General features: G+C 36.5%; 2 protein-coding genes across 3 annotated transcripts in view; one reads left to right on the forward strand and one right to left on the reverse strand.

Annotated features, from left to right (window-relative positions):
- Window positions 1-6,655, forward strand: part of mop (tyrosine-protein phosphatase non-receptor type protein myopic) — a 44,321-nt gene extending 37,666 nt beyond the window's left edge. Inside the window, exons 17-20 of one of the 2 annotated variants that reach the window (XM_071591666.1) lie at window positions 469-653; window positions 1,372-1,751; window positions 5,286-5,445; window positions 5,651-5,779. In XM_071591666.1, coding sequence (XP_071447767.1) covers window positions 469-653; window positions 1,372-1,751; window positions 5,286-5,445; window positions 5,651-5,669 — 744 coding nt within the window. In that variant the 3' untranslated portion in view covers window positions 5,670-5,779. Of the gene's footprint in view, window positions 1-468; window positions 654-1,371; window positions 1,752-5,285; window positions 5,451-5,650 lie in introns of both variants that reach the window. The other variant, XM_071591665.1, reaches the window with a different exon arrangement.
- A 6,133-nt stretch (window positions 6,656-12,788) lies between these two features.
- Vps37B (vacuolar protein sorting 37B) lies at window positions 12,789-21,815 on the reverse strand. Its single transcript, XM_071592624.1, has 4 exons — window positions 21,290-21,815; window positions 21,008-21,179; window positions 14,907-14,989; window positions 12,789-14,223 (listed from the first exon to the last, which is right to left on the reverse strand). The coding sequence occupies exons 1-4, from the start codon at window positions 21,392-21,394 to the stop codon at window positions 13,906-13,908; spliced, it is 678 nt and encodes a 225-aa protein (XP_071448725.1). The 5' UTR covers window positions 21,395-21,815; the 3' UTR covers window positions 12,789-13,905.
- Window positions 21,816-23,047: the final 1,232 nt, after the last annotated feature.

The raw sequence follows: 23,047 nt of genomic DNA on the forward strand, positions 1-23,047 counted from the left end.
GATCATTCCTGCAATGTAGTCAGTAGGCTGAACTTCCATCGTATGAATTCTTATCATTAGTGCATATGAAAGCATGTTGATTTATTATGCTGGATGTTTCTTCATTTAGGTAATGGAATACATGTGATAACTAGATTGAAGATTCTTAATATTGTGGTATTGAAGACTGTCTGTTTATGAGGTTGTTTTCAATTTTTATTCTCACTACTATGTAGCACTTGTGAATCAAATATGCTGTATTAATTTGTAGATAGAGTGCCCATATTAAGGATGAATGGTCACATGGTCAATTAAGCGCATTCATAGAAGGTTAAGCTATTTTTATTTTGACATCATCCTGGTTCACTTTGCTTGAATAAGAATGGGAGGACTAGAAATGAATTGAAATGTGTGCTTAAAAATGGCATTGATCAGTTGGTAGGTAATACTACCATTTTTGTTTCATAAAACACTTCAATTCCATTGCAGCTTGAAGGACAGTGCTATTGGCCGCGGGATAAAGGTACTGAGATGCCTATGGGGAAAATGAGGCTTGTTTTGCAGACCTGCAACACCCGTACACACTGGGTTGAAAGAGTTTTCTCTCTCACAATGACTGAATCAAGAGCTACACACTCTGTTGTGCATCTGCAGTTTATGTCTTGGCCTGGAAGGTGATTTTTCTTCTCATTTTCATCCCCATTGTACTTAATAATTATTTAAAAATAAAAAAGGACAAAACTCTTGTAATGTGATGATTTTTATGGTTTAGTTGTGGATGGGGTTGTGACTGTGCCCATGGTGAACTTGCAGTTCAACCTCCAGCAATTTTAAATCCCATGTTCTCTGGTGAGATCAGCCTTGCGTAAATTAGTTATGATCTCTGCTTTATGCATTGTACTGGTCTATATTTGTTTATCATCCTGGTAAATGACAAAATGCTAAACCCCATTCATTTCTTCTTTCGTGTTAAATGCACATAATCAGCAGAAAATTTTCCTTTGGTAAATTTGGCAATGTGAACAATTTCATGTCATTACTGAAGCCATTTTAAAATGATGAAATTGATTTTATGGTATTATATGTGTCATTTGAATCACTAAGAGTCATGACTAGCATGCCTGTTCAAATTCAACAGACGCTATTCCTTTGTGATTTGTATAATCATGAAGGTTTCTAACGAATTGTTTAATTCACAAACATGCTTCATGAAAATTTACTTTTTAAAAGTATTGAATTCTCTTTCTCGAAAATGTTCTTAATGATGTAAAGGATTTTATGGAGTGTCATTGAGGAGATGAAAATCTCATGGAATGCAATCCTTTAAAATGTTCAAAATTTAATTTTATTTCAACTATTTTACCATCCCCAATGGCTGCTCTCCTTTTGCAGTTCTTTTCCACCATCTCCTGGTCCATTCCTGCAGTTTGTGTGTGAGTCCTTGAGTGTGTGGAGGCAGCAGTCCTCTGCTGGTAGAGTGCTGGAAGGGACGGCAGAGGGTCTAAGTCAGGACGGTGGCAGCCAAAGAGGTCGTCGTCCACTTCTGGTGCACTGTCTCTCTGGTGCTGGTCGAGCTGGCCTCTTCTGCTTACTGGCAGGAGGCATAGCTGAGATTGGAGGAAAGGGAGCTGGTGCTGGTCCTCTGTCGGAGCTAGTTAGCGCAGCTGCGGGGAGATTGAGTCAGCAGAGGCGAGGTGCTCTCCGAGACAGACAACATTTGCTGTTTACATTCCAAGCCTTGCTATACCATGCTCAAGACCTTCTGATGAAAAGTAAGAGCATTTAAATTTGTGAAATTCACAAATACACGTGCTCTGTTCAAAAGGTTCCCAAACTTTTTGAATAGTGCTCTTCCAGTTGGTTATTTTTTAATCTACTTGGAGGTTTTTTGTCCATAGAAACTTCCCAAATAACACCACTTTCAACCACTTTGTTGATATCCTGTTTTGTTGATTACTTATGGCCGTTTGTGTGAAGGGATGTTTGTGGAGTGTGGGAAAAAATCAGATCCGCGGTAATGAGCTCTTAGAAGGAGAATCATTGTTCTGTGAAATTCTGCGTGAAACTCAGCAAATCCTTCACTGAAACTTTTGAGTTCATTACTAAGGCTTATAGTGATGATGCTATGAAGCATACCACCCGCGTGTTATGTTTGGTTGACTTGGTTCCAAAATAGGGCGGCAATCAGTGGAAGACGACAAGTGTTTTGGAAAGCCATCAAGATCGATTGATTGATGACCCCCACGTTGAGAAAGTGAACAGTTTCGTTTGTGCAAATTGGCATTTGACTATCGGAAGAGTGTGGCATCTCAATTGGTTCATGCTATGAAATCCTGGCTGAAAAATTGACGCTGCATCGACTCGCCTGATGACAGCAGACAAGAAACAATATTGAGTTCAGCACGGAGTATTACCTGGGGGTTGTGAAATGCCTAAGAGAGAGAGAATCGGGCAAAAATGGCTTGAACTTTGGAGGAGTGACGAATGGTGCGTGACCACATGTAACTTTTTTCTGATCCCAAAATTTAAATCCCCACTCAAAGGAAAAAGATTTGCCACCATTCCAGAGAGAGAAAAACAGTGGATGGAGGAGCTTATGAGCATTATGGAAGAATCATTTCCAGAACTGTTTCAAAAAGTGGAATCATCGTTAGGATAAGTGTATACATTGGTGAGGAGACTACTGTGAAGGTGGCACAGACCAATCATTTGTTACTGGAGTATTTTTTGTAATAAATAATGTTCGGGAACTTTTTGAACAGACATCATATTTGTCCCTTGGCATTCATTCTTCATGGGCCCTTGCCTCCTAGTTTCCATTGATATTATGTTCTTTACAATTCTATTATGCATCAATATCTGACCAATGCATCTTGTTCTTCTTTTCTTTGTAGTATTCCATGTTGACATTTCGTCTTTACTCTTCTTTGTTTTCCCTTATAAGAATTTCACATGAAGAGATACTCTAATGTCCAAACATTAACAAAAGGAAATTATATCGTATAGTGTGGAACTAGAGAAGAGGAGAAGTAGACAGTGATGTGGCTATAAGGGTTATCGTGGTAGCAATTGTTTAATTCATGTAAACCAGCAGGTGCAATGAATGTGTCCATTGTGTGCTTTCAGTTGATGAGAGCCTTTTTTTTTTGGTTGTGTGTGTAATCCTGTTAAACACCAGCTGATTTAGCAGAATCTTATTATTAGTGGAAACCCCTCGCCACCTGTCTTTGTACCATCAGTTGGACTGCCTGTGGGCAGAATTTGCTGTGGACGGTTTGAGGGTTATTTAGTAAAATTGGTACTAATGGTAAAAACTCACAAGTATCCGTGGCTCATTATTTTTGGTGAAATTTCAACGAACACTCTCAAATGTGTTTCAACCCTCAGGGAAGGGTTGTCTCTCTCCTGCTCAATCAGAGCAGGAGAGAGACAACCCTTCCCTGGGTGAGCTAATCTCGCTCTAAGTGTGAGATGAGTTTGAAATATTGAGTTAAAGTCAGAAAGATGGCACCACTGATTTGTATGAAAGTTATTTTCAGTTAGTAGCATCTTTTCAAGAAATAAACGCCCCAAATTATTATTGCTACACCTCCTAGCCAGTTGGATGCATTACTCTGTGTTTTGTTTTGATCGATCAAGTAGAGTGATTCCCAAAACTTAGTCTGAAGAGAATTACAGTAATTCAGCATGCATTATTTTATGGAAGTCACATAACCTCAGGAAACGAAAGAGAAATTTGATCAACATGATGGAGAATCTGCTCTTTAAATGGTTTATAAGTGGCTTAAAAATTTTCAGATTGAACATATAAGCAAAGTGATGCTGGATGTTCTGGATACCTTGTCAAGTTAATTATTCCTGAATTTTTTGATGAAATCCATGTTGTAATGATGAATGATAGAAAAGTGAAGGTGCGTGAGATGGCTGATACTGTGGGCGTCTTGAGTGAACTGGTGCATGATATTTAGCACCAACATTTGGGCATTGAAAAAGCTATTGTCATGATGGGTGCTATTATTTCTCACGATTGTCCAAAAACAAAATCATGTTGCATGGTCCAAAGACAGTTTGCTGCTGCTTTAGTGAAATTTCAGGGCTAAAGGCATCATTTGGTCGCTGTGGATGAAACATGGACACATCACTCAATGGCTGAAACCAAAGAATAGTCCAAGCAATTGATTACCATCAGGGAGTTTACACAAAGAAGGCTAAGGTTGTTCCTTCAGCTGGGAAATTTGTGGTGTCTGTTTTTCTAACTTGTTAGTCTTCTTTGAATATTTTGGAAATGGGTCATACTATATTACAGGTGTGTACTATGCATCATTATTTGCACATTCAAAAACTTGAGTGGTAAGAAAAGCATGTGAAATTGGCCCAAAAAAGGCCTTTTCCATTGCAGCAAGCCACCTAACTCATTCTTCTTTGTTTGTGGCCACAATTGGCAAAAATTATTAGTGAAATGAGTCCAACTTGTTCCTTATCCCCCTTATCCTCCAGATTTAGCTCTCTCTGGTTTCAATCTGTTCTGGAATATTAATAAATGGATGGCAGGAAAGTTTTTGTTTCAGATGAGGAGATGATTATGGATAGAAATACTTAACAATCGCAATTTTTGGTTGGGGTCTCGGAAAACTGGAGTAGTCCTAAAAATTAAGTGGTTTTCATTTCTGTTCAAACTTTTCGAACCGCCCTTTTTTTTTGTATTACTATATTTTTTCACCTGCCACAGTTACGACCTTTGCAGTAGCATATGTATACATGTAATCTGTAATATGATGTGGTGTCATCTGAATGAAAATAACACATGTCATTAGCACAGCAAGATTACATGAGCATAATTACAATTGAATGTATATGTTACTAATTCTTAACTTACAGTTAGGTAATACATGTGTTAGTAAAAAAATATAGATATTTATGTACTGGATATAACTATTAGTTGTGCATGAAATTTTATGACCTCAATATGGTGGCATTTTTGTGATGAAAGCAGTGAATTTGAATATTTAAGCGAAAATAAAAGTTATTCTGTTTTTTAAATACTTTTAATGCTTTCTGTAACTTTCTCCGAATCTCCCTGTGCTAGTGACCATGTAAATATTTTGAAATTTATAGTAACCAGTGTAAATTGTTAAGCATTTAATAAGTTTTCATGTATAAACTGTCTTACTCTGCAGTTCTATCCAGTTTACCTTGATTTTCTTTTAATACCTTAATCCTTTTAATACTGTCACAAAATCTTGAATTGTTATCCCTGGCTTTTTTGTGATTTTTGCTTTTCAAATTAAATTTATTTATTTTCTTAGGAGGTATACTCACAAGCCGGTCAACTTTTGAGGAAGCTGCAAAAGGAAGTATCACGGCTTCAAAATCTTCGTCATCCCATGCCAGGCATCCATCACAGGACTTTTTGCTCTCAAATTCAGCAAGCTTGAGCCAGTTACAGTCTGGGATGGAAAAAATGGGGTTAGGTAGTTAACTACACTTCAGTTTTAGCTATGGATAGCCTTTAATTATGATCACATGTTATATCATCAAATAGCTTTCATAAAATTTTTGTAGTTGTATTGTAAAATGGTGGAGGGATTATGCAATGCTAATAATATATTATGGTGATCTTTATATTGTGCTCTGCTTATCCATGTAACTGATTTTCAATTAACATTTGCAGCTTCACCTGCAGACAGTGAAACTCTTCCAGTAAGTGCTCAATGTAGGGAAAATATTAAACTTTCCCAGGAGCAGCAAAACGTATTTACCAACAGCGAAATGGACGTAAAATCTGCACCATACAGTATATCCTCTGAAGAACCAGATGCAGGTTTAACTGCTGCTAATTCTTCTTTGAAAACAGAATCATTTGTTTCCCTTAAAAATCTCTTTCCTATGGAATCAAGTAATGTTAGTCTAGCAACAGGAAAAGGTTTTACCCAGAAGCAGAAGTCACATTTTACTCGTGAAAATTTTAATGTTTCAAATACTGGAGAAGCTGCATCACTTGTGGCCGAAAAAGGAAACCCAGATGATCCACTCAGTCAGCTAGACCCTCTCTGGTCCTTGAAGAAGAAATGATGAGTATTGAAGGTGTTTAGCCTGTATGTACATATATGGACACCTTCGTTGAAGTGAATTGTATTATATGCTTTTAATTTGCTACGCAGTATACTATAATATGTAAGTCCAATGTCAACATTGATTTTAGCATGTGTAATTGGTCCATAATACTTTGTAATTTATTTATATTTTATGAACTGGAAAGTGATGAGTATTATAAACTTTTCTTTGACCAGTGTCTTTTAAAGCTTTAAAAGTGTTAGTCGGCTGGCGACTGCTCAAAGTCCATTTTGAACTACCAATATTAATCACTTTCTTTGTCATGAATTACTTTTGAGTTTATTGTCCTGTATATTTGTGATTGGTTTTAAGTAAAAATTTGATAAAGTCTTTGCCATTATTAAGTAGATAGTAAATTTAAATTAATAAAATCTTGTAAAGTAAAATGATTCTTTTTGCCAAATTTTAAAATTAAATTGCTATTCTGAAGGTTTTAAGAAATGAAAACAAAGAATTTGCTCTTCATGATGTATTTGACATATTTTTCCTATTTCAGATTTTCATGTGATCTTTTAAAATGCTATTCATATTATAACTTCAGTTCTATAATAAATACTTTTGAAACACATCTATTATTTATTGAAAAAATAACTCTTTTATGCTGTACATTGAAGGAACTCGTGGTAAACTCCACTTGTCCCATATAATGTGAGGCTGTGTCAAAGTATTATTTTAATGCTTCTAACTCCCATCCCAAAGATAAAATGTATTGTTGCTTCAATTCTATTTATTTTATGAAAAATGACAATTGTGGTGCGTAATACGTTCATTCACCTTTGCTGGGTAGTTATCATGTTGAATATAATGGTTAAATCGAAACATAATAACTAATACCTGGTTTAAACATCATCACAATTGTGGGCATGCATGAAAAATGTAGGAAATTTCAGCTGGTGCTTTGCAAAGAGTTCACTAAACTTTGACATATTAGGCTGATATTTGGAAAGGAATACCTCAGGAAAGTGTATACAGTTTACCATAAGCAAATAGAAGATTCATATCAATAATGTTGTGATTATGAAGTATAATTTGAAATTGAAAATAATTAGAAGCATTAATGTGAATAAAATGGCAGGAATATCCAAACATGTACAGGGTACGGCAGTTAAATCCAGACAAATGAAACTTAAAAAATAAGCAAATGTGTTAAAAAAGATACAAATGAAAATCCTTTTACATACAATTAGTGGTATCTGTCAAGAGAGTAGCATTACTCAATGTAACCCCCTTCAGCTACAATGACCATCTCCAATCTTGTCCTGAATCGATCGCAAGCACTCTTTAAAACAGCGCTGCCCATATTCGCAAATGGTACTACGATAGTGGTGCATAGAGATACGACATTAGGGTGCCTGGTCTTATTGGTATTTCCTTTCGACTATGCTGCAAACATACATAATAGTTGAGGGTGCTCTAGTCCGGGCTATTCGGGAGCCAGAACTCCTTTGACCAGAACATGTCAATGTTATCTGAAAATCAGTTTTTGGACTTAATGGCTCGTATGGGCTGGTGCACCGTCCTGTTGAAAGACATATTGTCTCCCCGAGGCCACAGTTACCATCCATGGTTTCACAACATTCTTCAAAATTTGCAAAATTCCTCTGAAATCAGCACCCGAGCATTTCCTCGAATGAGATTTCCTCGCCAGGTTAGCAAAACCTTCCCCAGACTTCTCCGAAGCAGTATACTTAGCTACAATATCGTAAACAGTTGATCTGGGGTACCCAAAGAATTGAACCACCTATTGTACTAGGCAAACACTTTCAATAATATTGGCTCTTTGATTGTTCTCCGGACGTGTATGTAACATCTCGGCCATTTTGAGGTTATGACCGTTAACTAGATGCCTATAGCTTTCAAGAATGCTAATCGTGGCCACCAGTGGAACTACCATATGGTGGGAAATTCAATTTGAAATTTGTCTGGATTTAAGCGCTGCACCATGTATAAGTAAGCAGAGTTAAAGAGTAACAATATATGGTAAATGGTAACAATGGCACTCAGTTTGCATTTAAATTTGAAAATTCATTTACAGAGTAACAAATAAGTACTTCAGAGGCAACTGTAATTGTACGCAGTGGAAGAAGAGGTAAACTAATTGGAGACATCATGAAGCATGATATTTAACAGACAACTGTAATTGAAGGAAACAGAAAAATACAAAGGGTGAATAATGAGCATGTGAGGAATTGTGAAGTCATAAAAAGATAGGAAACGAGACAAGTTGGAGAGATGCTACAAACCAATCTTCAGATAGATAACCTATTGCCAAGTGTTTTTTTTTAAATCTTATCTCTTCCAAAACTTAATTATTTTCTTGGTTATTCTTAATATTCGTGGTGGTCATTCCAGTAATTAAATGTGGACAAAACTGAATGATTCTGTCAAACAACCATCCAATATCACTGAAAAGGTGCACCCGTAAGGTGTTGGAAAGAATTGTGAACAAAGTCTACTCTGGTGTCTCAAAAGTAGAAACCTCATCACTGGCATTCAGTGCCACTTAGGTGCAATCGAAGCACTATTGGCCATTTGGTATATGTAGGCAGGTGTAACGAAGAGTTTCCCTTCGCCTGCATTTGGCTGAGGTATTCTTAGACTTAGAAAAAGCCTACATAGAAAATGGCAGTATTTAATTCTATACTTGGAGCATGAATGGGGTTTCGGGATGAGAAATTCATGCTTCCAGTCCTTCCCATCAGAAAATGGTATCAGCCAAGGATCAAAACTTGGAATGCCATTGTGTGTCATTACTATCAGTAATTCAGATTCAATATTTGTCCACCAATCTCCAGCAATATCTTGCCAATGAAACAATCCTCATTGTTTTCTGATAACCTGGTGATATTCTGCAGGTTGACGATATTATGCCTTATGGCAGGGTTTGTGTTAAAGAACTCATAGAACAACTGAAAAGCTGAATCCAAAATAAGTACCTCCACAAAGTTGAGCCCGAGACCATAGAATTCATCCAAAATAAGTGTTTTAGATTTTACTCTGAGAAGACCAAACACGACCATTTTCATCATGAAATGGGGATATTCCTTCCATCTGTGAGGAAACTAGACAGGAAAACCCTGGAATGAATGGAAACTTCATTTCCTAGGATTAAGCCTTGACAATAGATTAAAACTAGTGCAGTCACATATCTGTTGTATAAAAATCAGATGCACCAAGATTTTAGATGTTTTTAATATTTTAATTAATTCATCATGAGGAAAATGGAGCTTCGAAACCCTATGAAAGTCTTTCTGCCACCTTTAATGCTTGTTTTATCAATATTTTTACATGACAACCTCAGGGCAAATCTGCCTTTATGCAGTAAATTTTGGGCATATTCACAAAAGACACAGCCATTAATCTCCCATGAGTGTGACCTAATTGTGTTATTGAAAACCTAACTTAATTGCTACCATTTTTTGAACAGATTTTCCCGTCTTACTTCCTGGCATTGCTTTCACCTCTCTACTTTGTGACAGCCTCACCCTTCCTTAGTAAACTTTCCATTTCCTTGTACTGTGTCTTCCACCATGCTTCTTTTGCCCTGTTAGTTCCCTGCCTCATTATTCTACTCTTTATACTTTCTCCTACCTACCTCTGTGTCTATGTTCTTCTACTTCCCTCTATCATCCATCTTTCTTTATCTCAATTAATCCTTGATTTCCTCGACCTTTTCTTACTGTTAATTGATAACTAATTTTCTTACCTGCTTTTTACAGTTCCTCTAGTTATGTTTGCTGTTTCTAGTATCCTCTTCTTGATATTTTCCATTATTTCTTCCACTCTACCCAGTTCTCTGTCATAATTTTTCCTACTGCTTCCCCGTACTCCTTCCTTCTTTTCCTGGTTGATGTTTTTATATTCTATTTGCTCTTCTAACGTTCCTGTTTCATCCATTTGAATTTGATGTTACTCTTCATTAGGACTATACTATGATCTGAATCAGCTGCTGGGAAACTACTAATTAATTACGCTGTTCCTTAAGCTGTGCCTGACTGCATATAATATAGTCTAACTAATATCTTGCATTAGGAAGAATCAAAATGCTTTGTATTTTCAGAGGACACAATTTATTGCTGTCAATTAGTTTCCCTACACTGTAGCATCATCTGGACATTTGCTATTGTAATGAAACTAGTTGACAGCAAGAAATTTTATCCTGTGGAAACGATAAGTATTTTGATTCTTCCTTGTGCATTACTATGGAATACCACAAAGTATTGGCCTCATCTATATCTCTAAATAATATCTCTTTGGGTCGTTGGATATTTTCTACATACACGTACTTACATCTATTGTGGTATTTATATCAAATGCTCATTATAATTAAATCATGTCTCTCTCAGGTGCTATTGTTTCCTCCCAGTTGTCCTTTTTTTAAAACCATAGTCCTCTACCTTAGTCCCATCTCTTCCTTCTCCCACAGCCTCGTTCCAATCCCCCATCACTTTTAAATTTTTCCTTCCAGGGACATGTACATTTATTTCCTCTAATACCCTATCTCTTTCTTCCTCCCAATGGTTACTTGTTGGAATGTACACCTGGGCAAACTAACATCATTGGTTCAGCTTTTGCTTCTACTAATAATATTCTTTGTCTCTTCCTCTAGTTTAATATGCTTCTTCCAACTCTTTTTAATATTATTGCCGTCCCTTGTGACTCTCTTCCCTTCCCCTGAATATTGTTCGATGACCATTGCTCCAGATATCCTCAGTGTCCTTCCATCTCACTTTATACAACCATAAAACATCATTATATTCTCTCTTCATTTCCCACTGCTAATTTCCCTGTTCCCAATGTTGTCCTAACAATCTAAGTCTTTGTTCTAACTGGTTCAGTCATCGCCTGTTTCTTCTGTGCTACTACTGTTGATTTAACTTTGCAAGAAATTCATGAGATGATAATCACAGGTGCCTCTCGACTGCAGGGCACAATAAATGGCCCAGTAGCCGAAGTCCTGTAGTTCCAGGACTCATTTTCACATCCATGTCCATCTTTGTTGTGTAGAATATTTAATTGATGTGGTTGCCTTCCTTAATAGATCTGTTAATATGACACCATCACTCAATGGCTGCCCCCTGGGGTCAGAGTCCTTTGCGGCCTCCTTACTGAGGAACAGATACTGCAAGGACTACCTTTTTTCAGGTTCTTACCCTTCCAACTATCTGCCATGGGTGGCCCTAACAGGAATTATCATTGCTTGTGACAGCACAGCTCTAGGTGTCATCAGAACATGCAAGCCCTTCCACCACATCAAGATGTAGTCCACTGGGAGGGATTAAAGGAATATGAAAATCATATCTAAGTCATGGTTTAGAAAAGAGATGATTAGAAATATTGAGAACAGAGTTAAATAGCAAATCAGTCGAAGAGAATAATCCACTGAAGAAATAATATTTTGAGGTCAGAAATTACTAGAGCAAAGGAAGTGTGATAGAAAGGAGTGATTGCAATGACGAAAATTGACCCACTGTACTTGGAGGAGGTTTAACTGAAAGAGATTTGGACCACTTCGAGAGAAACCATGAAAGAATTATGGTAAAGATATGTTGGCAGCACAGTTGCATTGGAGACATTAAAGAAATGGCAGATAAGATATATGATGAAAGGTCTCTTTTTGTTTCATCTTCTTTGGGTAGGCTTTTGACTGGGCTAAGGAGACAACTTCAATGAAATTATTGCAAAATATATATAGGAATTAACTAGAAAAATAGATATCTCATTCGAAAGTTTAAACAGATTCAAGTACCCAAGTGTCTTGGATGAAGCATGAGAAAGGAATTGTTAAGTAAGGGTGGTCGAGTATTGGCCATGCTATCTGACCCTTGTGCCACGAAAATGGAAGGGTAGGAAAAACTAGAAAGAGGAATGAAATTAGGCCAGGATCTAATTAAATCAGTAAGATTTATGAATTATCAAGCTGGGTAGTTATGTTAAAGATTTGACTCATTGCAGAGTGCTTCACAAGAAAAGTAAAGCAATACTTCAGACAACAAAAGGCATCATAGTAAGGATATAAGTATTGTATTAATTAAGGAATAATTTATTAAAAGAAAGTAAGTGATGAAGGAACATTTAGGAAAGACATGAAAGGAAAAATTAGAGTAGACTATGCAGTATAGATTTTGGTAAGAGTATAAAACCAGAACTTATAGAAAGGAAATATTAGCAAATTTAGGTGCCCTCCTTTAGTATATTTGTTTAACAATTGTTGGAGTATAACTCCTGGGAATTTATTTACTTTCAAATGCTAATTACATAAATTTATGAAGTTATTTTTAGTTTGTCCTAGTACAACAATCTCATTTTGAATGCAATACAACCATAGTTTAAACATTTAACTAGTAATAATTATTCGGTATTTTTCAAAATGAGCATTCCAATAAGGTTAATGAAATTGTTATCTATAATAAGCTTGCATAATGTAATCCAAAGTCCATTTAACTACTTGATCCTTCAATCTTTCATCTCTTAATTATTTCAATGCCATTGCTTCAATGTTGTTAATGTGCATTATTTTTTTATGCAATGCAAAAATATGTATTACTGGAGTACATGGAAAGGTCCTTAGGATAAAAATTGTTCGGAAGAACAGTTGATTTTGTTGTCCCACTGTAAGTCTTTCTGAATAATCTTTCCATTTGAATTTGTTTCATATAAAATAATACTCATCTTGAGACAGGAACATAAAAGTCACTGATTAACACAAATTTTTTAATATTTTACTTATGCAATATTATACATCACTTTAATTTTTAATATTATTTTACATTATGATAGTTAAATAATTATCAAAGCTCATAAGAGAAATGTGCCTTAATATGGGGGCTTTGAGGAACCAAGGAATGGCAAAGAGGATTTAAAACACACAATTATATTGATAACTATAAGTCAGGAAGCTTGAGGGTGATCTATATCACCGCAGGCTATATAAGGTGGAGGTTTAAAGGGTTCAATATTTCAGTCTGCCATGTGCAACCGGTCCTCATTTTTTATATTAGGTAACACAGCTAATGCTCCTAAGTTCCATCAAGAATCCACAAAAACCCTTGTGCTCTGTAGAAGAGTTTGGCTTTTCCTGGATTAAGGCATACAAACTCTCATTTTATCACAATTACATTTTGAAATCTAATTTCTATATACCTATGAACATCAAAATTTTATTTACAAATTTACATTACACCTATTTAAGGCACAGGAGGGCTGCAAACTGGTAGCACTGAGTGTTATCCAATTTGCAGTCAAAAAGCATGAAATCATTAGTAAATGAAGCACCAAACCACAATTTCACAATGGCTTGAGATATATGGCAAAAAATAACAATCTCACAATTGATAAACTCTGACAATATGAACATAAAACATAGAAACATTAAAACTTCCTTCTCTCCACTCTGAAATGAACAAAGCCAAAAAGTACAACAGGTTAAAAAAACCAGGCAGCATTTCTTTCAGCATGAAAAATCACTAAAACAAAACACTCAAGTCACTCTCTTCGCATAGGTCTCATTCATAGGAAGTACAAAATGCTTACAAAGAATGAAACAGTAGCACATTGAGAAACTTTTCTTTATGGCATGTATGAAAGAGATAGTAAGATTTGATTTTAATTGAGGGACACCAACAAAAATAAAAAAATACATTCTGAGCTCTAAAATTTACATCTTTGAAAATCCTTCCACAGAAAATATCAATTGATAAGATAAAAAACATGACTCCTTGTCGAGAACGAGGGTGCTTTGCACATACGCATCCTCCATGGCATTACTTCCAAATCACATCAGTTGAAGCATACTCTTTGCTTTTCTGGTAATTAGAACCCAAATGACCCCGGCATTGGCATGCTGATAGGGCCTAGTGGGTAAGGAGTGGCACCACTGGGATGTGGCACAAATGGAGCACCTGCGGCTGGCACTGAAGGATGAGCATTGTTGACTGATGGAGACAGAGTTGGGGGTAAGAATGGTGAGGAATCGACACCTTTCTGCTGGTCTTGATGAATCTTTGTCAGAATCTCAGCCATTTTGTCAGCCTTCACACGTCGAAGATGCATTAATTTTCTGAGTATGGCAAACTGATCCAGGAATGCATCAACTTCAATGTCTCCATCGAGAAATTTATTGGCAAGTGTCTGGAAATCACGAAAAATGATAATATAATAAATTGACTATGCTTTAACTTGGTGGGAATATCCCATTACATTGTATTTTCCCATTCCTAATTTTCAATTTTAGTCATGATTTCAACAGTTCCTTTCATTTTGAAGCTCCTTGAAAATTAAAGTAACATCTGAAATAATTATCAGAATTAAAGATTGTGGACAATTCCTTTCTTCCACTTCATGTTAAAATACGAAAAGATCAATGCAAATAGGAACACATATATCCAAATGTATTGAAGAAAACATTGCTCAATTATTTAATCAACCTTTTGGTAAAGAGTATTTGACTGCTAGCTTACTGGATCTACAAGATATTGATGAATATTCTCAGTTGGAAGTTAGTCAAAATTCAACAAAGTAAAAAGTGATATAAATATTATACTCTGGTTAACAATTGAACACACTACTTACTAGACAACCGTTATCAATCTATTTAGTGACTAGGAGGTATTCCATAAGGTTCAGTGTAAGATTCCAAAATATTTATGCACACTATCACACAAATTATTATAATTATTTAAATAGAGGTACAAATGACATTATTACTAAACATGAATCATTAAAATGATCCCTGGAAAATATTTTGAAATTACTAAATGATGCCACATTTAAATGACTAAACTAAATTAAAATTTATCCTAGATGCTCATCACCTCTGATTCCTCCTCAGTTTCAGCTGCAGCTGTCTGCAAGAGGGCTAAAGTTGTATCTGAGGATAGGTTTCCGGAGTGCTTTTCTGTGAAAACAAATTGCATGATAAAGATTTGGTGCCTTTCATGATATATAACAAGAAAAATAAAAGCAAATGATTTACACTTCTTTTTTTATTATATTATTAGTAGGAAGTCAATTTCAACCAATCAAACTTTGCAGCTTCTCTATTAGAACAAATAACCAACTTCCTCTTCAACATCAATGACTTTGTAACAAGGACCACATTTTAACTCATTTCATTTATTGTGATCCCCCACAAAATAATTCACAATAAATTAGAGCAACACATCCTAGTTTATCTTTGGGACTAATCTTACAGCTGGTCACTAAATTTTTCCTAATGCTCCCTTATTTGCTCATTCATATATATTAATCAACTGAATGGGTATCTTACTGACAATAATTACAAACTTATCACCACTATTATTTTACAAAAGTGTTAAAAACCATGAAATGTTCAACCACCCTCTAACTTGTTAACTACAATTTTGTCAACTTCTGCACCATATTTATATAATATCGTATTATTACGTAATCTACCCATTAAGGTAAGTTTTGGATGGACTAAACTACCAAATAAATATTTTGTTTCTCCTAACAAAATAAAATCCAATATTTGACTCTACATAAGGTCCCTCTTCATCTCCGTAAACTTCCTTCCTCTATTCATCCCGTCCAACATCCCTATCCTGTTCCTGCCCTTTCCTCGTTTGCCTAACATTCTACCCTCCATTACAGTCTTCAACATCTCACTGCCGATCAATACCCCCTTCATCCATTTTTCCAACCTCCACAGGATTTCTCCCAACAAACCACTCTCCTCGGCCACCATACCAAGTACTTCCTCATTTGTTTTCTCCTATGTCCATTTCACCTTCTCCATTCTTCTCCACACCCACATTTCAAAAGCCTCCAGTCTACGTCTATCCTCCTGCTTCAATGACCACGTTTCCGCGCCGTACATAACTATGTTCCACATCAAAGTTTTGAAGAGCCTTTTATTAACATCCTTACTCAATGCCCCTGTTATCAACTCCCTCCTACTCGTGAAAGCCTCTTTGCCTAGCACAATTCTTCTCCTTACATCCCTAGTACTTGGACCATTTTTATCCAAAACACTCCTGAGATACGTAAACTGTTCTACCTGCTCTAGTTTTTACCCTCCTATTTTTATGTTTAGCTTAGCCTTTTTTTTCTATAAAATCGCATAACCTTTGTTTTATTAATATTGATTCTCATCCCATACCTGTCGCACTGAATTTCCAATTCACTCCGCAATACTTGCAACCCCTTTGCTGATGGACAAACTGAAGCTTGGTCATCAGCAAACCTAACTGATTTTACGAATTCCCTGCCAAATTTCATTCTTATCTCCAGTTCTTCCCAAGCCTCTTAAATCATTTCCTCCACATACATGTTAAACAGCACTGGTGATAATGGGCAACCCTGCCTTACACCTCATCCTAATACTGCCAATCCAGACTCCCTCTCACACCTGAGCAGTCTGAGACATGTACAGGTAGGGGATTAGCCTCCAATAGCCAATCTATTCTTATTTTTGCAATATAAGCGTTGTGTTCAAAAAGTAAGGTAACTTTCAATTTTTGCAGGCAATGAACATTCCATTTTTATTTTATTGTTTTGGTACATATGTCCCAAACATTTGTTTACAGTTTCAACAATATAGCATATTTAGTTTGTTATTGAAAGAAAATAATGTAAGGCATTTTTGTGTGTGCTCAGCGGTTTTATGCTTTAAAAAATGGATTGCAGAATTTGCATCAAATTTTATGCAAAAAATGAAATTAAGGGCTCCAAAACACTTGAAATGTTGACAGTGACATACGGAGTGAGTGATCCGAGTGAAAAAAATGTTTATTCACGGTACAACCTCTCCTAAGATGGCCGAGAAGATGCCAATGGCGAACCCCACCCTGGACGCCCCAGCACATCAACAACAGATGAAAACATTGAAGTAGTGAAGAAAATTGTTTTGAAAAATCGTCGAATCACTATTAGAGAAGCTGCTGAGGATGTTGGCATATCGGTTGGCTCGTGCCATGCAATTTTTTCAGATGTTTTGGGCATGAGACGTGTGTCAGCGGGGTTTGTTCCAAAACTGCTTATTTGACCCGAAGAACCATCGCATATGCATTGTTCAGGAGCTGTTGAAGACGCCAATGATGATCCCAATTTCAAGGATCATAACTGGTGGCGAAACAAGGTTATATGGTTATGACGTCAAAACCAAAGCCCAATCATCCCAATAGAAGAACCAAGACCGAAAAAAGCATGCCAACTTTGATCAAAAGTCAAGTTTTTGATCACTGTATTCTTCGATTACCATGGCATAGCGCATCAATAGTTCTTACCACAAGGTTATACGGTCAATAAATAATATTATCTTGAAGTTAAGTGCCGTTTGCAAGAAGCAATATGAAAAAACGTCTGGCATTGTGGAAAATAAAATTCAAGGCCCTTTCATTCATTTCCCCTCCTTCCCCCCCCTCTCTCACCCACCCCTCCTCTCCCTCACGAATGGTATATAAATGGACTGTGTCTTGATTAATTTGTTCCTGATGATGATGCTTGAGCGTTGAAACTGGTTGTACGTGAATAAAAGACAGTTGAAAGATACATTGTATTCTTCATTTAATGAATTTCCACAGAGTTGAGCCGGGAACAATTGAATATTTAAAATCCGTGGCTTTTGCATCACGATAATACTCCTGCTCACTCATCCTTGCTTGCAAGAGATATTTTGGCCAAAGACAACGCCACAATCATGCCTCAGCCACCATATTCACCGGATTTGCTCCATTGCGACTTATTCCCTTTCCCGAAACTGAAGAGACCTAAGAAAGGACGGAGATTTGCAATGAATGAGGATATAAATACTGCATCGCTGGAAGAGCACGAGGCAATACCAAAAGGTGCTTATCAGAATTGCTTCGAGGATTGGAAAAGCATTGGTACAAGTGTACTATATTATGGGAGGGGGATTACTTCGAAGGGGTCAACTTGAGCATTGAAGAATAAATAAGTAATTTTTCATAAAAATTTGGTCACCTTACATTTTGAACACACCTTGTACTCAGTTTTTCCTAATTCTCTCCATTCGAAAAAGCCTTTTGGAAATCTACGAAACAGGCAAATGCATCCAGATTATATTCTATATTCCCGTTAATTAGTGAACTCATTACTGCAATGACATCGCGCATACCTCTCCCCTTCCTAAACCCAAACTGATCATCCTTTAAGTTATCATTTGCCCTGCTCCTCATCCTTTTGTTGATGATCCTGAGAACTACTTAAGCTGCATGAGAAGTGAAACTTATTGTTCTGTAGTCCTCATATGATGTAGCCTTTACCTTTTTTGGAATAGGAACTAACACTGATCTCACAAAGTCTACGGGCTAGATTCCTTCCTCATTAATGCTTTGAATCAGTCTACTTAGACTCTTCCTATCACATTTGCCTAAACCTTTTAGTGCTTCAGCAGGAATGTTGTCTACCAGTAAGCCTGGACCTAACCTAACTTCATCTACGTCATAATCTCTTTCTATGTCTAAGCTTGCTGGTCTAAGTTCTTTACTATTAAGTTCCACTATACATATATTCCTTCCAATTCTCTTGGATCTTTTCTGTTTCAACTTTTGTTTTACCAGACTTATCTCACACAGATCTTCCCTTAATACTTCCCGATAGTGTTTTAACCTTCTTGTATAGCGCACCAATTTCAATCCTCTGAAAACTTTCCCTATCCTTGGACTACATCTTCCACCACACTTCATTTGCCTTATTTGTTATCCATCTCAATTTATTATTTAATTATTTGTACTTTCCTTCTGCCTAACTATGAGTTTACATTCTTCCATTTCCTTCTTTCATCTATCTTTATAATCATCTCATCTGTGATCCATGGTTTTCTTGTCCTTTTCCTATCAACAGTTCCTATAGTTTCTTTTGTGGCTTTGGATATCCTGTTTTTGTAATATTTCCATTTTAGCTTGATAATGCTCAGTTCTTTTCCCTCACTCATGATTTTCTCTACCACCTGCCGATACTCTTTCATTTTCAGTCCAGTTAACACTTTCACAATCCATTTTCTAACCTGGCGCCCCCACCCTATCTTTTATAATCAGACCCTACACTCCATAACAACTCCATTATGATCAGAGTTCGTATCCGCTTCTGGGAAGCTGTGTGAATTGATCACATTGTTCTTAAATCTGTGACTAACCATAATATAATCAAACTGATACCTTTCTGAGTCACCTGTTATTTCCCATGTATACCTATGCCTTTTGTGGTGTCTAAACCAAGTGCTGGTGACAACTAACCCCTGTATTCTGCAGAATTCAATCGCTTTCTCCCAGCGGTCATTCCTCGTCTAAACCGTAGTCTCCCAACTCATCACTATCTCTTGCTTCATCTACCATCGTATTCCAATCCCCCATCATTATCAAATGTTTCCCTGCTGGAACACATGCAATTATGTCCTCTAACTGATCGTATATGCTATTGAATTCTTCCTCCTGAATTGCTTGATCGCATGTATACCTGAACAATGAAAAAGTTTGCCGGTTCTGCTTTCACCTCTACTAGTAATATTCTATCTGTTGCTCACTCTATGCTGACTACACTTTTTATTCAATTTTATGGCAACCCCATGTTGGCTCTCATCCGCTCCGCCGTATATTACTCTATATATACCGTATATTACTCTATATAACTATCATTCTAGTAATCCCTGCTATCTTTCCATCTTACCACGCAAAGACCTAAAATATGTTTCCTCTTTCCATCTCTCATTTTACATTCTCTAATTTTCCATCCTCATTATTGTCCTAACATTCCGAGGTCCTATTCCAACTAATTCAGTCTTCTTCTTTTGTGCTGCTGCTGTTGGTTTTTCCTTGCAAGGCTTTCGTGAGATGACAACTGCCAAAGCCTTACCTCTTCCACTACCTGGCATGATATACGGCCGATTGGACTGAGTTCCATAGTTACCAGGACTCATTTTCTCTATACTGTGACCATCACAAAAATCATGGGATAAATAATTGAGGTTGTTTCCCATTGCCTTTCTCAATAGGGGTTTAAACATGATGCCATCACTCAATGGCTGCCCCACTGGGGTCTAAGGCCTTTGCAGTCACCTCACTGAGGAATACACCGTGTGGACTACCTTTCGCATAGGTGTATATAACTTACCTTATACCTTTCATATATATTGTTACGACAACGCTATGCTCCTATAAAAACAAACAAGCCAGCTGCACATTACCACTACAATCCAGTCTTTGACCATTTAGTAAATGCATCTTCTATGGAATGTTCCAGTTAATTTAAACACTGCACAAGACACAGGCAGGCAGGATTGAAGAAACTCGTATGGTTTTTAAGTCCCAATTCAGTGACTTATGTTAGATATACTTCAATGATTAGGCCTTAATAAGTTTCAGTGAAGATGGAATCTTTGGAAGGCAGTGACAAAAGAAGGTGGAGTGAATTACACATTTCCCTACAACAGTTTACTAAAGACTATTATGAAAAAATGATGGAAATGAAGACGAGTTGAGGTGAAATAAAGATTGATAACAAGAAAGAGATATTTGGTAGAGGGCAATCATTAAAAGAACTTTCATTATCGGATATGCTCAGAAGGTATTAAAACAAGGAAGCCATGAATTTGGATGAGTGGGTGACTACATAAAATAGAAGAGTGGGAGCATAACAGAAATCTGCCAAAAATTACATCTGAGAACTCATATACCTCAAAAACACTGGGAATTATTGAATAAATTAGATGTACTGCAAGTTGGAGTGAAGAGAATTAGAAATAATGAAATAATGCGAACCTATTCCTGATAGTTGAGAAATGTGAGTCGGCCAGGATTTTGCAATGAACACAGAAAATAGAATTGCATTTGGTGCCAGGCTTAAATTTTTCTACAGGGACCATTGTTAATAACGTTTTGTCATATGACGTAAACAAGGACGTTAACAACTAGACGATTAGTTATTTACAACTTACTCAATTCCACAAGTTTTTCTTCAACGCTGGCATACAGATTCGATGCAGTTTCATTCAGTTCTAGCAAACGCTGCTTTCCCTCAGTAAGATTTGGCTCTTTGGACAAATTATACTCGGCCAAAGACTTATTGCTTGCCATCAGCATTTCCTTTTCGGTGACAAGATTTTTGATCTATTGGGAAGAAAATTAAACACAGGAGACAATAATTCATCCGAACTATAATGCACCAGTGACAACTTCCATCACGAATTAACACAAATCAATAAGTGTTCGAGACAAACCTCTTGCATGTTCTCCACCAATTCGTCGCATTTGGTGTCATCATTCAGCAATTCCTTGAGCTCCTCATCGCTCAGCCTAGCGAGTACATTAACTTTGCCAAACATACTGCCTTTTCGAAGTAACGCTCAACAATTGTATAGAGCCAAACACGCGTATATACGGTAAATACGCAACTAAAACTCGCTGCTTTTTCAAAAAAGCACGTACCACCTTACCATAAAATTAATGTGGCATCCATTCACACTCCAAGAAAACATGCTAATTGTTGCTTCTTTGTGTGCTATAATTCCCTACAAAATCTAATCAGGTGGATATCATTTGGATTTAGGTTTCATGTGAGCAATCGGAAATCAACCGTGACAACTGACATACGAAATTTTTGTGTTGATCGTCTACTAAGGAATACCTCTCGAGTGATAACGATGATGACTTGACCCTTGACCGAGAGTAACTATGAGCGCTAATGGACCAAATTTTGAATCAGAACTAATATTCATTTATGTTTATTTCCTGAGGTTTAAAGTTCTGACAAGCAGCACGGCGGAGAATGTTTTATGTGAGTCATGTGGTTGTAAAAAGTATGCATCAACCTTGACTGATAGCCTTCAGCCCCACTCAACCGTCAACGGATCAATGGATTAAATTGATGTGCTCAGATTTAGTCCAGAAGAGTGTAGTTGATATTTTTGAAAAATATTGGGAAAAGAGTATTTACGGGACTTCAGTTTAAATTACTGCTAATTACGGTATGCCATATGTATTTCGTTGTTAAAATTATATTCCCAAAATGTACAAACTAGATAGTTTCTAGCAGATATATTAAAATTTTTAGTTCTTTATCTCTATGGAATTGGGTTATAATAATGGAGTTTGCATCGTCCTAAACGTGTGCCTATGTCAGTAATTACCTTTTACTAGAACTCATTTTTTATCTGTCAATTTTTTGACGAAATTATGAAGTAAGGCAATGAAGTAAACCTTGGGGTTGTTAGGAAGATTAAATCAGTTCGTTAATTTTTCCCAACAACTCTAATCGCGGAAAGTGCTGCGATTACAGTGCTCCTCTTCAAATCTGTTCCTTAAATGGGATCGTTTTTAGGAAATCTATGAAACGGAGGACTTAAAACTTACATTTTCTGTAAAACTATTTGAAGAATTTGTTGTATTGTCAAACCTAGTCATACGAAAACCCGATGGACATGCTTAATTTAAAAATCACCTTAATAACATAACTGGCATTTGAAATGGTAATTAATGCTTGAATAATTCATAAGTAATAACCCTCTGGCCTAGATTTTCATAACTTCCGAGGTTATTTTTTTCTCAGTTTTATCGAATTTGGCTTTATAGGGGGATTGGAACCAGTCTGCAGCATGTGTTGGATTGTCCACCACTAGGAGTTGGCTGCATAATTCCCTTTTACGAACGATTTCCGTAAATGTTCGTATCCAATCATCAGTCGTTCGCATCAGTTCATCTTGGAATTGTTATAGACAAAATGATCAATTTCGTCTGGGCATAACAAAGAGAATTACATTTGTCAAATAGCTTAAGTATATGAAGAGGAGGGCATAATGGCAAGGGCCTTGAGTGTGTACATAGAGACAGAAATTAATGAAAACTTTGGTATGGAGTAGTTTAGTACGACTCGTAAAATAATATCGGGTAGAAAAAGACTATGTACATTGGACTGAATAAATGCAGGCAGAAAGTATCTAGATGGTTTAGTAAAAAAAGGTTTTTGTAGTTAAAGGTAT

Source organism: Hetaerina americana, unplaced genomic scaffold (genome assembly GCF_022747635.1).
Source record: "Hetaerina americana unplaced genomic scaffold, ioHetAmer1.1.p SCAF_5, whole genome shotgun sequence".
In the NCBI taxonomy this organism is placed as follows: domain Eukaryota; kingdom Metazoa; phylum Arthropoda; class Insecta; order Odonata; family Calopterygidae; genus Hetaerina; species Hetaerina americana.

Bases quoted from the DNA above. Each gene is read 5' to 3' on its own strand.
- Vps37B (XM_071592624.1), bottom strand. From the start codon at position 21,394: ATGTTTGGCAAAGTTAATGTACTCGCTAGGCTGAGCGATGAGGAGCTC. The intron at 21,180-21,289 runs GTTTGTCTCGAA...TCTTCCCAATAG, and splicing joins TGGTGGAGAACATGCAAGAG to ATCAAAAATCTTGTCACCGA. The intron at 14,990-21,007 runs GTAAGTTGTAAA...TTGTTTTCACAG, and splicing joins AGAAAAACTTGTGGAATTGA to AAAAGCACTCCGGAAACCTA.